This window comes from Trachurus trachurus (assembly GCF_905171665.1).
Source record: "Trachurus trachurus genome assembly, chromosome: 24".
Taxonomy (NCBI): Eukaryota; Metazoa; Chordata; class Actinopteri; order Carangiformes; family Carangidae; genus Trachurus; species Trachurus trachurus.
In genome coordinates this window covers 2575883-2588132 of record NC_139910.1, presented here as the reverse complement: position 1 = coordinate 2588132, position 12250 = coordinate 2575883, and the positions used below count along the sequence as shown (strand labels likewise).

General features: G+C 43.8%; 2 protein-coding genes across 5 annotated transcripts in view; one reads left to right on the top strand and one right to left on the bottom strand.

Moving 5' to 3' along the window:
* Window positions 1–12250, top strand: part of LOC311007702 (protein CEBPZOS-like) — a 109354-nt gene that overhangs the window by 64714 nt on the left and 32390 nt on the right. The window lies entirely within an intron of this gene.
* The window catches only part of LOC311007025 (NLR family CARD domain-containing protein 3-like), a gene marked incomplete at both ends in the record, with an annotated part of 39607 nt that overhangs the window by 20903 nt on the left and 6454 nt on the right, over window positions 1–12250 (bottom strand). Inside the window, 6 exons of the mRNA XM_084000107.1 lie at window positions 3564–3695; window positions 4831–4983; window positions 5357–5530; window positions 5694–5842; window positions 6069–6204; window positions 6303–8088. Coding sequence (XP_083856233.1) covers window positions 3564–3695; window positions 4831–4983; window positions 5357–5530; window positions 5694–5842; window positions 6069–6204; window positions 6303–8088 — 2530 coding nt within the window. The remainder of the gene's footprint in view (window positions 1–3563; window positions 3696–4830; window positions 4984–5356; window positions 5531–5693; window positions 5843–6068; window positions 6205–6302; window positions 8089–12250) is intronic.

Below are 12250 nucleotides of genomic sequence, written 5' to 3'. Positions count from 1 at the left end.
CTTTTTGTGGAGACTTGTATTGCTTACTTGGTGACACTAGGGGGAGAGGCAACCAAAGGGACCAGCTGGGTGTAGGCTTAAGCTTTGCCCAATCAGGGATCATTATATATCTGGTGACACCATAGGCCCAATTCCAATCCGACCCCTCACGGACTCACTGACTTAGAGGCGCGTTCACGGGAAGTCCGTGAGTGTGTGAGGGCGGTTCCATTGTCAGATCATCAAGTCAGTGAGTCAGTGAATGAGCCCTTACTGCCCCCTTACCGTAAGTCAGCACCGATGCTGACTTTGGATAGGGGAATTACCCACAGTTCATAGCGTTGTGAAGTCAAACATGAGATGCCGTCGGAACGCAAGTGTTAAAAAGTAAATTAACATACGTAGTCAGAGAGAGCTCCGCCGCTCTCTTAATTGTTAATGGACAAGAGCAACAACCAAAAAAAAGAAAGAAAAAAAAGAAGAAGTTTACTGTCAGTATTAACGTGCAGTTTGTGATTATTGATGATGATTTGAGCAGATCTGATCCGGGAACATTTTGTTTTGAGTCCGTCCACCTCACACACCTTGTGCGTGTTGAAAGTACGGTAAATTATCGGCCCAAGACCGGAGTCAAAAACATTTTGTTGTCAAGGTAACGTGTCATGAGAGTGGGTAAGTGCTGTTCCATTCATGTTTACAGCATCTGGACCCTCACAGACTCTCACACTCTCACTTAGAGCTGACGTCACTTTAGTCAGTGAGGGTTCAGGGCTTGAGTCTTTAGGGAACGGATTGGAATTGGGCCTTAGAGTCTCTCCTAGTTGACGAAAAACATGTCACCCCCGTGACTTTGATTGACAGGCGACAAGACCTGCGCAAAGCGGGTGCGCACTCTGACGGAGAATGACTTTAGTATTAGTACTGCGGGGAACAGTGACAACACTATGGATTATCTGGTCACGATGGATAAAATTGAACCGGGCATCCTTGTCGTGCACATCTTCAGCTTTAAAAAGAGGGTAAGCTTGTAATTTTATTCAGTGTTTTAGTGGGTCTATGATTGACGAATGTCCGTATTTTTCGGCACTCGAAAAATGACTTCCGGGTTTGTTTGTGTTCAGTGAGCAGGCTTGTTTAAAACTTTAATGGGATAAAAACGGCATTTTTGTTCTTTGCTTTTGTTTATATGACAGTATAAGATTTTTTGGTGGTGAAAGAAGAGGTGTACAGATGGTACATATATGTTTAAATCACCTTCGTTGTTGACGTGACGTCGCTTGTGGGCTGCCGTAGGCTGATATTGTTTGAGACATTTTCAGTGACTGTGAAAAAACCGTAGCACCTAGAAACTTCTTTTTTTTTCTACATGTTGCCGAAAGTGTCCTTAAAAGGTCCGTGTTGAAATTTTCATTACACCATACCTACTTTCGTTGTATAAAGGACGCCTTTCATGTGTTAATTAATTTGGGACGCCGGCGTCCCAACCACTAGGGGGCCTGCGTGAACAGGATAATATGGGCCCTTTAAATATTTAAATGTGACAAATAAACGGAGGTGCAGACTGTAAAGTCCCTGATAAATCAAAATCAAATGACATTTTTTTAAAATGTTGTTGAATTAATATGTGTCTGATCTTTGTTTGTATTTAAAATGTGTTATAATGAAGAAAATATATAAAAAGTAGGGCCGGGACTCGATTAAAAAAATAAATCTAATTAATTAGAGGCTTTGTAATTAATTAATCAAAATTAATCCCCTTTTAATCGCATATAAATATTTGACCTGAGAACAGTGAGAATACAGACACCAACACAATATCTACAGATTAAATGGTCTTTCCTGCCACTACACTATGATGATTACTGTATTTAACTACTTAAATCACAGTAGCATAAACTGATTTGTTGAACTCAGCCTGATGTAAACATTAATAAAACTCAGTAACCAATCACACAGGCAGCTCCATGTTGTCCCTGTGTGATGTTCATGGACAGGTCTGAAGACAGAGAGCTCTGAGGTTGAAGTTTATAATAATTAAATGCACCGTGACTACCTATGTCTTGACCACATGTCAGCTGTTCAGCTGCAGTAGAGGAAACTCCGCTGTTCTCAGATCCACCGCCACAAGCGTTTTTTTCTCCTTTCTTTTTAATTAAACTCCGGTAGCGACCGGCTAAAATACGGGAGGATACTGTAAACCAGCGCGGATCCGGTGTTTTTGTCAAAGCTTGGTCACTGTGCTGAGGCACCGGGTTGGTTTGAGCTGCGTTCAGGCTGCAACTCCTCAGGCAGTGATCAGTGCATGGATGTAGTGTGGCTTTTTAACTCGTTAAATAATTGTGCTCCAGCAGTGTTAATTTTGTCGGCTATTTTTCAATTTAGTTTTAGTCTTAGTCTTGTGTCAAATGCCCTTATAAGTTTTAGTCATATTTAGTCAGCTTGTATTCTTTTTTGTTTAGTCACATTTTAGTCGACAAAAAGTCTTGGCATTTTAGTCTAGTTTTAGTCAAAGAAAATCCAAAGTATTTTAGTCTAGTTTTAGTCAACTAAAATCCAAAGCATTTTAGTCTAGTTTTAGTCAATAGTCTTTTTTTAGTCTTTGAAAGCAGATTGACAGTAATGTTAATCACAACTAATCTACTCAAACCAATAGATTAATTTTAGTCTTTTTCTCACTCATCTCACAAGATTTATGTCATTATTGACAGCTGTCAGATGAGCCAACTTTCCAGCTTGTGTGTGCGTTTATGTAGGCTATTTGTCATTATCTAAACAGAGATGAACACACACACGCACACACAGCGCAGAAGCGACCGACCAGCGCAGAGACGCGCCTACGCCAGGGACACACCGGCCGCAGAAGCGCCGCGAGTAGCCGCGAAGTGGAGCCCTTTGATGTTAACGATTGTGTCGTTCACACCAGAGCCATATCGCTCTGGTTCACAGCAGCAGCGCCGCGGCGCCGGGCAGGAAGTCGCACAAAGAAACAGCGAGAGAATCCGGTTAATTTTCAAAATAAAACACAGCGATTGACAAATGCAATGATGTGAACGGGAGGGCTCCAGCTCACACATGATCTCCGTTGCTCTGAGCTTCGCAGCGATTCCGCTGCCAGTTTACAGCGCCCGCACCCCTCCCCTGCAATGGCCATGCATCTTTTTTCGTCAACAAAAAATGCGTGTAAATTTCGTCACAGTCAGTGTTTAAGGGCATTGATTTCGTCTCGTCTTCGTCTCGTTTTCGTCATGAAAAAACCCATCGTTGACGAATATTTTTCGTCTCGTCTCGTCTGACGAAATTAACACTGTGCTCCAGTATAATCGGTACGCCTGAAACTCATCCAGTGAGAAACGTCCAGTGAGAAAGTCCCGGCCCTGTGAAAATAGACTTTAAACCAAAGTAGTGAACAAATTCAAACATTGACCTAATGATGGCGCTAGATGGGAAGTCTGAAGACAGGGATGATAGAGAACTGGGGACAGTTAAGTCCCATTTCCACCTTGCGGTACGGTACGGGTCGGTACGGAGCGGTGCGCTTATTTCAGCGTTTTCACTACCATGGAACTGTACTGGTCCTATGGTACCCGTTACCATTTTTGTAACCCTTCTGTTTGGGGTACCTAGCACACAAGACCGGTTCCCTTGGGGAGGAGCCAAAGCACTGCGAGCTGGTGATTGGCCGAGCATATGGCGTCATTGTGCAGCGCGACGGATATCTGAAGCACAACAACACAACCGCGCCATTTTAAAAAAATGTCTGCCAGCAACGGAGTCTGGAGTGCTGAGGAGGTGCAGGCTCTGCTCTCTATTGTTGGTGAGGAGGCTGATCCGTACTGTGCCATACCGTACTGACAGTGGAAACAAGGCTTATGTATGTGTATGTGTTCTACCCTATGTGGTACAATATTTTATTCCATTGTTGTTCTTTTTAAAGGTTGCCTTGTACAGTCTGGCAGAGGGACAGTCGATGAAAACTAGCTTTTTAAGCTAATTCGGCTGCATTTACATGTGTTGTTTATACAATGTTTATTAACTCATTGAGTGCCAACCACGTAATTTCTCGTTTTTCGTTCCCATGCGTTGTGTGCCAAAAACGTAATTTAACGGTTTTTGCTTTTTTAAAAATTATGAAAATAGACACTTTAACACACCTTTATGGGTAAATTTGGGGACTCTACGACGAGCAGAACTGAAATAGATGACAATCAAAAACTCATGACAGCTCACGATCTGTAAGTTTTCATCATAACTCGGTTTTTGCAAACGGAGTTCTACATGCAGATGCAGCGCAGCTGCTCTGCTCTCACCCACGAGGCTCCAGCAGCTCGGAGCCGAACAGGAAGCTCTCAGCCGACAGTCCTGCCGGTCTTCATCTGGAGCAACACCGTGTCCTCCCGCGGTAAAATGTGATGGTCTCTCGGCCAAAGCAGGCTCGCACCACCGACCACAGAAGGACCGCGACCACCGGTGGGGCCGGTGTTCCCGACCTGCTTTGGCCAAAATTATAGACTGCATGGTTTCTGCTATGTACAGTAAGCAGCAGCAGCACTCTCACTCACACTCTCACTCACATCTGAGATTATTAATGTCCACAAGTTCTGATTTTTATCTGATTTACAAACGTCAAAACATTGTCAAAACAGTCTGAACTGTGTGAGGAAGATGTTCTCTAATGAAGGGACGTCTCCATTTGGTCAAAGACCTGAGAGGAGGACCCATGTGTTTGTGAATTCAGGCTGACTCACTACTCTGAACACAACTAAGAGAAATCAGATGTCCTTCATGACGACTGACCGAGTAGGGAAACATGAAAGACAGGAGACAGACTGAGTCCTTGTTGTCTGACTGTACCTGAGAGTTTTCAGTCCAGTAGACATCAGCTTCTCTCCTGAGTCTCCTGGATGATTGTAGCTCAGGTCCAGCTCTCTCAGATGGGAGAGGTTGGAGCTCAGAGCTGAGGCCAGAGAAGCACAGCCTCTCTCTGTGACCAGACATCCTGACAGACTGGAGATAGAAAATGTGATAGACGTAAGAGTCTTAGAAAATCATATCAACAGTATTTCAAAGGAGGTTAAATCGAAAGCAACTGGACTTAGTTATTTGTGGTTGGCTGGGACAGGTTCAGACCAGTCCCAGCCTGGTCAGATGCGTACATGAACTGATGAAGCCTCTTGGAAGAGAGGTGAAACGTCTTCCTAGACAAATAACTAAGTCCAGTTGCTTTCGATTTAACCTCCTTTGGAATACTATGACCTGGACAAATGAGAATATGCACAGGCATATCAATAGTAAAATCTGGCAGATGTTGAGCATCTTCACCAACAAGTTACAGAAGGATGTTCAAGATCAGCTGTCCAACAAACAGCTGTATCCTGACCTGAGAGTCTCCAGTCTGCAGTGTGGACTCTCCAGTCCACCAGACAGCAGCTTCACTCCTGAGTCCTGCAGGTTGTTGTTACTCAGGTCCAGCTCTTTCAGATGGGAGGGGTTGGAGCTCAGAGCTGAGGCCAGAGAAGCACATCCTTCCTCTGTGACCAGACATCCTGACAGACTAGAGATAGAAAATATAATGAACCCCCAATTTTACAAAACCATGTGTACAGAGATGTTGAGAATCTCAACAGACCGCTGAATGTCTCAACAGATGATGAGCATCATCACCAACAACTTACAGAAGGGTGTTAAAGCTGTCTAACAAACATCTGTATCCTGACCTGAGAGTCTCCAGTCTACAGTGTGGACTCTCCAATCCACCAGACAGAAGCTTCACTCCTGAGTCCTGCAGGTTGTTGTTACTCAGGTCCAGCTCTTTCAGATGGGAGGGGTTGGAGCTCAGAGCTGAGGCCAGAGAAGCACATCCTTCCTCTGTGACCAGACATCCTGACAGACTAGAGATAGAAAATATAATGAACCCCCAATTTTACAAAATCATGTGTACAGAGATGTTGAGAATCTCAACAGACCGCTGAATGTCTCAACAGATGTTGAGCATCATCACCAACAACTTACAGAAGGGTGTTAAAGCTGTCTAACAAACATCTGTATCCTGACCTGAGAGTCTCCAGTCTACAGTGTTCACTCTCCAGTCCACCAGACAGCAGCTTCACTCCTGGGTCCTGCAGGTTGTTCTTACTCAGGTCCAGCTCTCTCAGATGGGAGGGGTTGGAGCTCAGAGCTGAGGCCAGAGAAGCACAGCTTCTCTCTGAGAGGTTACGGCTGCTCAGTCTGAAGAGGAATGAGGAAAACAAAAGTAAACAATTAAAGATATTTTTATGACTAAAGAAGAAGATACAGTAAATGTAGATGGGTATATGTGAACATACAGAGCTTTAGTTGAAGCTTTGACCACTGGCAGCAGCCTCAGAAGAGCCTCCTCTGGAGCAGAGTACTTCTTCAGGTCAAACACGTCCAGACCTTTTTCTGATGACAGTAAGATGAAGACCAGAGCCGACCATTGAGCAGGAGACAGTTTACGTGTGGAGAGACGTCCTGATCTCAGGGACTTTTGGATCTGCTCCACTAGAGAACGGTCATTCAGTTCATTCAGACAGTGGAACAGGTTGATGCTTCTCTCTTCAGAGGGAGACTCTTCAATCTTCTTCTTGATGTACTGGACTGTTTCCTGATTAGACCCTGAGTCACTTCCTGTTTGAGTCATCAGACCTCGTAGGAGTTTCTGATTGGTCTTCAGAGAAAGACCCAGGAGGAAGCGGAGGAACAAGTCCAGGTGTCCATTTGGACTCTGTAAGGCCTCGTCCACAGCGCTCTGGTACAAATGTGATGATTTGTCTCTAAACACTTGAGAGGTTGTTTGTTGTTGTGACATCAGGTTGAGTCCAGAGTTGGCGAAGGTCAAATGAACATGAAGAGCAGCCAGAAACTCCTGAACACTCAGATGAACGAAGCAGAACACCTTGTCCTGGTAGAGGCCGCTCTCCTCTTTAAAGATCTGTGTGAACACTCCTGAGTACACTGAGGCTGCTGTGATATCAATGCCACACTCTGTCAGGTCTGATTGATAGAAGATCAGGTTTCCTTTCTGCAGCTGCTCAAAAGCCAGTTTTCCCAGAGACTCGATCATCTTCCTGCTGTCTGGACTCCAGTGTGGATCTGTCTCAGCTCCTCCATCATACTTGACCTTCTTGACTTTGGACTGAACCACCAGGAAGTGGATGTACATCTGAGTCAGGGTCTTGGGCAGCTCTCCTCCCTCTCTGGTTTTCAAAAGATCCTCAAGAACTGTAGCAGTGATCCAGCAGAAGACTGGGATGTGGCACATGATGTGGAGGCTTCGTGATCTCTTGATGTGGGAGATGATCTCTCTGGCATGCTTCTTATCTCTGAACCTCTTCCTGAAGTACTCCTTCTTCTGTGGGTCAGTGAAGCCTCTGACCTCTGTCACCATGTCAACACACTGAGGAGGGATCTGATTGGCTGCTGCAGGTCGTGTGGTTATCCAGAGGCGAGCAGAGGGAAGAAGTTTCCCCCTGAGGAGGTTGATCAGCAGCACGTTTACTGAGGTGGACTCTGTCACATCAGTCAGGATCTCAGTGTTGTGGAAGTCCAGAGGAAGTCGACACTCGTCCAGACCGTCAAAGATGAAGACGACCTGGAACTGATCAAAGCTGCAGATTCCTGCCGCTTTGGTTTCAGTGAAGAAGAGATGAACAAGTTCCACCAAGCTGAACCTTTTCTCTTTCATCACATTCAGCTCTTTGAAGGTGAAGGGAAATGTGAAGTGTATGTCCTGGTTGGTTTTGTCTTCAGCCCAGTCCTGAGTGAACTTCTGTGTTAAGACTGTTTTCCCAATGCCAGCCACTCCCATTGTCATCACTGTTCTGATTGGTCGGTCTCTTCCAGGTGGGGCTTTAAAGATGTCTTCTTGTCTGATGGCTGTTTCTGGTCTGTCTGGTTTCCTGGACGCTGTTTCAATCTGTCTGACCTCATGTTCATCATTGACCTCTCCAGTCCCTCCCTGTGTGATGTAGAGCTCTGTGTAGATCTGGTTCAGAAGATGTGAGTTTCCTGCTTTAGCGATGCCCTCAAACACACACTGGAACTTCTTCTTCAGGGCAGATTTGAGTTTACATTGGCAGCCAGTGAGAATCTCTGTATGAATAAAGGACCAATGACGTCAATGAGAAGATATTATTGTAGTTGCATAGAAAACATGAATCATGGAAACTCCTTCTTTGTTATCATTCAGCAGGTTTTTATGAAATAATTGTTCCAAAGAGATCAATTCCTTGCCATGTTAGTATCATTGTGAACCTCTCCAAGAGGTCTTCATGTATTGTATTGCTTCTGAACACTTTTTTAATTTCTGTTTTGACAGAACAGTGTCCTGATCTCAAAAATAAGGAGTTGTTCTGGGATTATATCAAGAGATAGAAGACACTGAAACAGCCTTAGTCCACAGAAGAACTATGGCAAGTTCTCCAAGATACTTAAACAACCTGCCAGACAAGTTCCTGGAAGAACTGTGTGCAGGTGTTTGGAGGAGAACTGGAGCTGTTAAGGATAAGGGACCGCTATTCTGACCTCCCACCAGTCCGACATTGGCCTCTATGGCAACACTTAATTTTCTATCAAATGTCCCGTCATTCCGACAATTTTTGATTCCTATGGTCGGAATGGCGGTAATTTAAAAAAAAAATCATCCTGCCTTTCCGACAACTCCTTTAACTCATTGAGTGCCGCACTCCTTTCCAAAGTTTTAGTCAAGTGTACCGGCAATTTAGACCATTTTTGACTTTTTATGTAGAGCCATAGTGTATTCTATATTATTGCCACCAACCAGGGGTGCAAACTCATCAGGGGTAAAAAAGGTGACAAGATACCGACCCCCTAGGGGGGTCCGGGGGCATGCTCCCCCGAGGAAATTTTTTTAAAAACCAACTTTAAAGGTGAATTTACAGTCAATTTTAGCACGAGACTAGGGTCCAGATTTACTCAGGTTTGCACAGCTTTTGCTCCTGTTAAACCTGCACAATCTGTCTCTCTGTGTTTGGTTTTGAAATATGTGAAGAGGGTCTTCAGCCTATGCAGGTTTAGCATGAGCAAAAGCTGTGCAAAACTTGGAGAATCTGTCCCTTGATGTCCATCAGATGAACCTTGCAAACCTTGCCTTCAAACTAAATAAAATTGAATACAGACTGATTGGTTCATTGTGAAACATTTATTTATTGATGTAAATGTGTTTTCTGTACGTAGGCTATGCTCCAAGGCAGCGCTGCTCTTTCTGTCCAATAACACACATGAAGCTTAAAAATGCCATAGGCTACATAAAACATATTAAGCGGCAGTATTTAAAAGATGTTCAAGCAAACGGTTCGGTTCACGGTTTTGTGGTCATGGTTTTCGGTTCGGTTTTGTATACTTTGATCGTTGGGAAAATCAATCATGTCTAGTATATTCAGGTTAAAACTGAAAGAATGAGGCAGTCTGACATCTGATACATCATTGTGACAGTCTGAGGTTAAAAGTAGGTGATCTGGTGGCAAGAGAGGAGACATTGATAGTTCCATCATGTTTTAATTTATTGGGCAAATAAAGTTATCTAACAGATGCTAAGAACAATTAGATATTCACTGAAATATATAACCTATATTTATTAATTGTGGTTCTTACAAAAAATATAGCCTATCTTTAAAATATAAAAGCTAAAATGTAAAGCTCTGCCCCTTTAATTAGTGCATACAAAATAATTTAACTTTAGCCTACTACTTTTACAACCACATTATTTACCAGCAACATAAAGTGAAACAGAGGCAGAGGTGTCCTGCCACAGTCAGTCAACCTCCTCCTCCTGCTGCTGCTGCTGCACAGGTCGCACTGGAGCTGGTCTCGCTCGCCAGACCCTCCTCCAGAGAAGAAGGAGACACTGGAGCTAATTAATGCTAAACGCGCTAATCGCTAATTGGCCGCGATCGCGATCATCACACACACGCGGTCCCATACAGCGCCTACACAACACTGCTGGCGCATCTTCTAGCTCCGACTCTTTCACTCGCCATGCTCAAAAAGTCGCGTTAGTTAGTCTGTATTAAAAGTGAAGCTTCAGGTGTGTATTGCTGGACAGAAGAGGAGCGCTGCCACCACTCGTTGTCATCCAGATAAGGTGCATGCGCCTTAAAGAGACAGGTGCATTGGCTCGGCTCGGCTCGCCTCGCCGGACCCCCCCTCCCCCCCCCTCTCAAATTTTTTTTTATTGCGGATTTACACGAATCACACAAATGACCAATTTGGGATCCAAAACGGCGAATTTCGCCGAAAGGTGACAAGTTTGCACCCCTGCCAACACATACTGTAGCTCAATTGAAAGGTTTAACTTTATGCTTCAAATGACCACAAACCGTTTGTTTCTACGTGCCTCCGTTCCTGAGAAAAGTCAAGCTAAACATGGCTGGGTTTCACCAAAATCCCTCCTTTTTTTCTAGAAAAGGAGATACAGCGTCTTTTATGAAAGGTGCTCTGTTTGTGCCTGTCGCTCTTCTGACACTCGCATTTCTGGATCAAAGGGCTCGTATAAGATAGAAGTGAGTCACCTGTTGAGTAACGTACATTTCCTTATATTGAAAGCCTTGTCAGAATGGTGGGACGTTCGCATGTCGGAATAGCGGTATGTCTAAATGGTGGGATGTCGGAATGACAGCATGTAACCGGCCATGACAGTGTCTGTGTGTCTTTCCGTCTGTGTGTGTTTGTGTGTGTGTCTGTTTTTCTGTCTGTCTGTGTGTGTTTCTGTGTGTGTGTTAATAAATAAACAATGTTAATTTGTAGAATGCATCCTGTGGGGCATCACAGTAAAAGTAGTCATACAGTAATGTGTTAATTCCTGACAGGCCTATGTTAATAATCAGTTTTGGGGCAAAAGCTGCATATCGGTATTGGTTATTATCGGAATTTAAGGCGCTGGACAACATCGGAATATCAGATATTGGCAAATTTCCAGTATCAGACATCCCTACTTATAGTGCCTCAAATTCTCTGAGGTGGAATATACTTGTGATCACTGATCACATTCACAGAGCAGTAAAAGTTATGACCTGACACTGCTCATTATCAGTCTCCACACTTAGACAATGATATATGAACAAAGGAAATTAAAGGGTAGCATCAGTACTGCATGTGACTTAATTGTGATACTTTAAAATGCAATAAAAATAATTTTAAAATGTCAAATCTCTGTCTTTTGAAGCCAGATGGGTGAGATTAAACAGTATACGACCAATACTGAAGGTTAAAGGGATAGTTCACCCAAAATTCAAATTGCACTCATTATCTACTCACCCTCATGTCGACTAAGGGCTGGGAGAAGTTTCAGAGTTATCCGTGGCTTCTCTGAGTTACAGGGGGTCTCGGCGTAGCAGTGCATGTCCATTAACGGTTGCAAATGGATACCACTTTTCTTCGTAACAAAAATACACACCAAAAAACATCCAAATACCTCCATGCTGCTCGTACGTAATGTCCGTCTTGTATTGAAGCCCCGAAATGCTAAATTGTTCCGAAAAAAATAAATAAGTCTATATTTCAAGCTTGTTTGTAGTGGAAGCTCCTCTTCCTGGTTCGTCCAAATTGGACGGACCAGGGTCCCTCCTCTCCCTACTGATGCCGAGACCCCCTGTAACTCAGAGAAGCCACGGATAACTCTGAAACTTCTCCCAGCCCTTAGTCGACATGAGGGTGAGTAGATAGTAGTGAACTATCCCTTTAAGTTTAAGAGATAATTTGGGATCAACAAGAATCAAGAGACGTCCAGTCAGCTGGCATTTACTTTTCTGAAAAACCTAGACACTGCACTGATGCTTCTGCTTGCCCAACCCATCGGTGATCCTGGCAAAGCTGAGTTAGCCACACCATCCTGCTGTTCTGGACAAGGACAGTTGAGGAGTTGAAACTGTAAACTACCAGTTTCATTTATGGGCACAAACCTCCTAATGGGATTTAAGAAGCTGTTAAGCCAACAAGCACTACAACTGGAGCCACAGACTGTAAATAAAGACTGACTTCACCTCTGTGATGACACGTCTCAGACCTCAGAAACTCAGTGAAAATTCCAGCTGATCAAAAAATGGACAAAGGGGACAAATGCTCACCTGTCATTCAAAAGGGACTTTAGCCATTAATTAAGGGTAACAGGTAAGTTCTATAAACAGTTGTCATGGAGACCAAAGCTGTTTCTGTACCAGGCTGTAAACAGTTTATTTCTGCTGTAAAATTAAATTACATTTTAAGATGGGAGTCTTGGAGCCTTGGAGGTCAAAGT